The sequence below is a fragment of the Gopherus evgoodei genome, chromosome 4, assembly GCF_007399415.2.
Source record: "Gopherus evgoodei ecotype Sinaloan lineage chromosome 4, rGopEvg1_v1.p, whole genome shotgun sequence".
Lineage (NCBI taxonomy): Eukaryota > Metazoa > Chordata > Testudines > Testudinidae > Gopherus > Gopherus evgoodei.
This window is the reverse complement of record NC_044325.1, coordinates 150,858,517-150,862,766: the sequence shown is the minus strand read 5'-3', so window position 1 is coordinate 150,862,766 and position 4,250 is coordinate 150,858,517. Positions and strand designations below refer to the sequence as shown.

Here is a 4,250-nt window from a genome sequence, read left to right as displayed (position 1 = left end):
TGGGAGACAGAACATGGTATTTTAAAAGATTGCTTAATTACAGAATCCATTTTAACAGCCCACTAATTAGTTGCATCTCTTGGCAGTGAAGATGCATGTTACTCAGCCCAAATTATAGAACAGGACCCATGAAGGTATGGGTCTCTTCTTACCACCACTACCTTCCAAGGTGCAAGTGATCATTCACGTGGATTAAGTGAAGCCAAGTCAGCTGAATGGGGATTTTATGGGTGGGTAAGTCCACAGGTCAATTTTGATGGGAACTGCCAAGAAAAATAAGTCGAATGACAAAGGTTATGGAACGCAGAGATAAAATTGTTCCAACAAACTGGCCATTGGGAGATGGCATTGGAAAAGCATTGCAAGGATTCAGGCAATGGGTCTTGGAGATGGAATTAAATCCGCCACTAAGTCATCATTTTCCAAGTCGCTGTCACTTTCCATTATCACATCATTGGTCTCAGCACTGAGGGCTCCCTCACGGTTATTATGGGGAACCTCTGCTGTGTCCTCAGAGCCACCAGTATCTCTCAGATGGCCTTCGAGCACAGACTTATACCACTCTGGATTCTTCTTTTTGATATCAGACAAAATGGCTTTTAACAACTGGCCCCACTCAACAATGCTGTTCTCCTGTTTACAGTAACGGTACAAATAGCCAGCGGTGTGCATGGCGATCAGGCATCCAGACGCATGAAACACAGGTGAACCTGAGGAGCCACAGAAGAAACTGGTGTCATAGGTGACTATGTTAGGATTGATAGTCACTTCCTGGAAACTCCTTGGAGTGAACATGTGGATGCACTGGCTGGTTCTGCTCTCAGGGATGGTACCACAATTGGTACTGCTGTGGCCTTCCACCTGCCCTTTCTGGAGGCGTTCAATGCATCGCCACCCCCGCTCAAGTGGAGTTATTATAGAACACCCATCTGTGGACTTCTCCTTTCCGTCTGGGTGGCCAATAATATAAATCAGGCCGCTATATGGTGGTGAAGATATGTATTTTGCCAACCCATTTGGGAATTTAGAGCTCCTTTCCTTCAATTTCAAGATGGCGTAATCAAGAGCCTGATCTGAGATTTCCAAACAAGGCTCTATGTAGAACCAATCATCTTCCTTAGGATGACTGTTTTCATAAGAGAAGGAAACCTTGACAGACTGACTAATTTCTGCCCAGTGCTGCTCCTCAACTCCTGATCCTGCTACATCGCTCACCACATGATGACAGGTGAGGATGTACCCATCACATAACACAAAGCAAGTGGCACAGCCCCTCTTTCCGTTGTAGTCCCATTCTACATACCCTACTGAGTTGCTGAGTCCAGCAAGGAGTTTATGCACCCGAACCGGAGTGGAGTTCTTCGCCTCCTTACTAAAATTTTTTCTATGCAATTCCAGCAGAGCTTTAACATGTTTGCCTGACTCTGTAACTTCCTCTTCAAAGAACTCTTTGATCAATTCACCTTGGTTCTTTAATTCAGGATACTGGGCCAGAAGAGCTGGTTTAAACTGATAGAATGCTTCCCCCTGTCGCTCCCGAGTGGCCCCACCACGCTGCTCATTCCTTGTCTTAACGGCACGCTCAGATACAACCTGCACCTCAAATGACCGATTGTCTAAGTCATCGACAGAATAGTGACTATCGTGTAAAGTTTTGCTGTTCTCCACTAGATACCACTCCTTTTCCTCCAAGAGGGGCAGAAACCATCCATCCTCGCACAGAGCATTCTTGATGGTCTCCCCTTTCGGGGCAAAGATGCATATCTTGCAACGCTCTTTTATAAACTCCTGGCGCATTATTTTTTGAATTTGTGCCCCATCAGGCCCCTTCTTTCCAATGGGTGCAATATAAAATACAACGCATTCAGTCCCTGTGCTGTCGAGTTGGCGGTATCCTCGCTCACCACCTCCCTGTTTTCCCTTCACTTTATAAAACTTCATTTCAAAGTGGGACTTCTGAGGCAGGCACTTGAGGGGCATTCCCAAGTTCACAAACCCCTTAATCTCCCTCTTCCCCTGCAGATGCATCTCCTTGCCCTGCTGCTTCTTGATGTGAGTCCAGATATCTTTCAGAGCCATCAGAGCTCTGTAAATACTGTCATTGGCTTTGCCTTTCACCACATACTCCACTCCATTTTTACCTAAGTTAATAGTGAATTTTCTGTCCTCACTGGCAATGGATTCAGAGTCTTGGGTTCCAGGTTTCTCAGTCGACATTGGCGCATTACCAATGTCTTTCAGAGCATTGGTACCAGTGTTGGATCTCATCCTTTTTGGCGTGGGGGGGTTTGAACCCTTCGCATTCTCTTGCTGAACAACAACAACAAAAACAGTGTGAATAAACAACAGCTGCAGTTTCCTTTTTGTAGCCCTATGTCAGTGCTCTTCACTATTTTTGAAGTGAGGGCCACTTTGGCAAAAAACCTTCAGTGTGAGAGCCACACGGGGTGGGGCTGAGGGGTTCAGAGTGTGAGAGGTGGGCCAGGGTAGGGAAGATGGTGGCGTGCGGGGGTAAGTGCTGCTGGCTGGAGATGAGGGATTCAGGGTGCAGGACAGGGCTCAGGGCTGGGGTAGAGGGTTGGTATGCGGGGGGCTAGGGCTCTGGCTGGGGGTTAGGGATCTGGGATGCAGCCAGGGATGAGGAGTTTGGGGTGCAGGCAGGCTGCCCTGGGGCTGGGGCCAGAAGACTCCCCTCAGCCCTCTCCCTGCCAGCAGCAGCTAACTCCAGGGAAGGGGCCTCTCTCCCCCCTGCCGGCAGGCAACACGGAGCTCTGGGGGAAGGTGTCCTCTCTCCCCCCGCCTGCAAGTGGCATGGGAGCTCCAGCCAAAGGGGCCCTCTCTCCCCTCTGCTGGCAGGCAACACGGGAGCTCCGGCCGGGGCCGAGGGAGAGGCCCAAAGCAGCCCTGCAAGCCTCAACTTGCTCCCCTCCCCAGTTCCCACCCACCCCCTATTTCTCTCCTCTCCTCTCCTCTCCTCTCCTCTCCAGGTCCCTGCTCCCTGGCCCTTTAGAGCTGCTGCACAGCTATTTATAGCCGGCTGCGCACCCACACAGCTTAGAGAATTTAGGACCCACACTTAGGGTCGATGGGAGCTACCAATGATTCGCAGGCCTTGCAATGAAGAACGCTGCCGTACGTTATGTTAAATCAAAGCACCAAGGCTCAGTACTGAGGTACATCACTGCAGGCTTTATTGGTCAAGTCTGCACTGTGTGCATGTTCACACACCACTCCCATAAAGTCCTGTCGCACCAAGTATAAAATCTGGCATGATTCCTCTAGTTCTGGTCACGAACCCAGAGGTGATTATCCCAGAATATTGCACCTGTTCCTGTTAACCCTAACTCAGCGCCCTTCCTAAAATCCAGAATTTTAATAGTAACATATAAAGAAAAGAAGATTAGAGAACAGCCGTGAACACTCCTTCCAAACATGTTCTGATTGGCAAAATTATCTTTGGTGCTCACTCATGCACCAAATCCCTTCCCCAAGCATTGTGAGATTGCCTGGGAGAACTGACTAATATAGCTTTGCTGCAAACCCAGTAACTCTGTGTTGCACCCATTAACTAAACCATACCCAGGACCACCTTACCCCAAAGCAAGGTAAGAGCACTGTTTAGTGGATAGGGCCTGAAAGCAAAATAATACACCCACACACACATGATGGCAGGGTCATTTGAGGTGACGAGGACTCTATATTGAAACCAAAACCCAGACCAGTGCTTCAAGTGTGAAGCTGACAACAGTTAGACAGCTGGTGTGCTCATGTCACTGCCCATCATTCTGATTAATACTGTCTCATTGTTTCCTTGTATTCCTGCCCTCTGTTCACACCTATTATCTTTTTTCTTATACTTAGCCTGTGAGGCAATGCTCTCTAAACTGTGGAGCGCATCTCCCGAGGGAGGCATGAAGAAACATTCAAGGGGGTGCATGGTGGGACCCAGGCCAGCCACCACAGGGTGAGGTGGGGTGGGTAGGGGCAGGGGGGACGGAGCACCACCCTCCACTCTGCCCCTAGCCCAGCTCTGCTTTCATTCCCCCTCTGCCCCACAGGCCAGCTCTACCTCTAGTCCCAGCTCCTCCCTCTTTCCCAGCTCTGCCTTCAGCCCAAGCTCCTCTGCTGAGCCAAGCGTGCAGTAGTGAAGTGGGGTACAGACAGATTCCATTACGGGGGCATGACAGGAAAAGGTTGAGCACCGCTGCTGTAACGGGTTTGGGATAGGAACTGTCTTACTATGTGTGCAG

At 49.5% G+C, this 4,250-nt stretch overlaps 1 protein-coding gene across 1 annotated transcript; it reads right to left on the bottom strand.

The window, feature by feature from the left end:
• Positions 1–369: 369 nt before the first annotated feature.
• On the bottom strand, positions 370–2,079 carry FAM111A (family with sequence similarity 111 member A). The gene has a single exon (XM_030562229.1). It carries the CDS (start codon positions 2,077–2,079, stop codon positions 370–372), a length of 1,710 nt encoding a protein of 569 aa, XP_030418089.1.
• Between the last annotated feature and the right edge of the window lie 2,171 nt (positions 2,080–4,250).

Excerpts from the sequence above, each read along its gene's own strand:
- FAM111A (XM_030562229.1), bottom strand. The coding sequence starts at position 2,079 with ATGGCTCTGAAAGATATCTGGACTCACATCAAGAAGCAGCAGGGCAAG.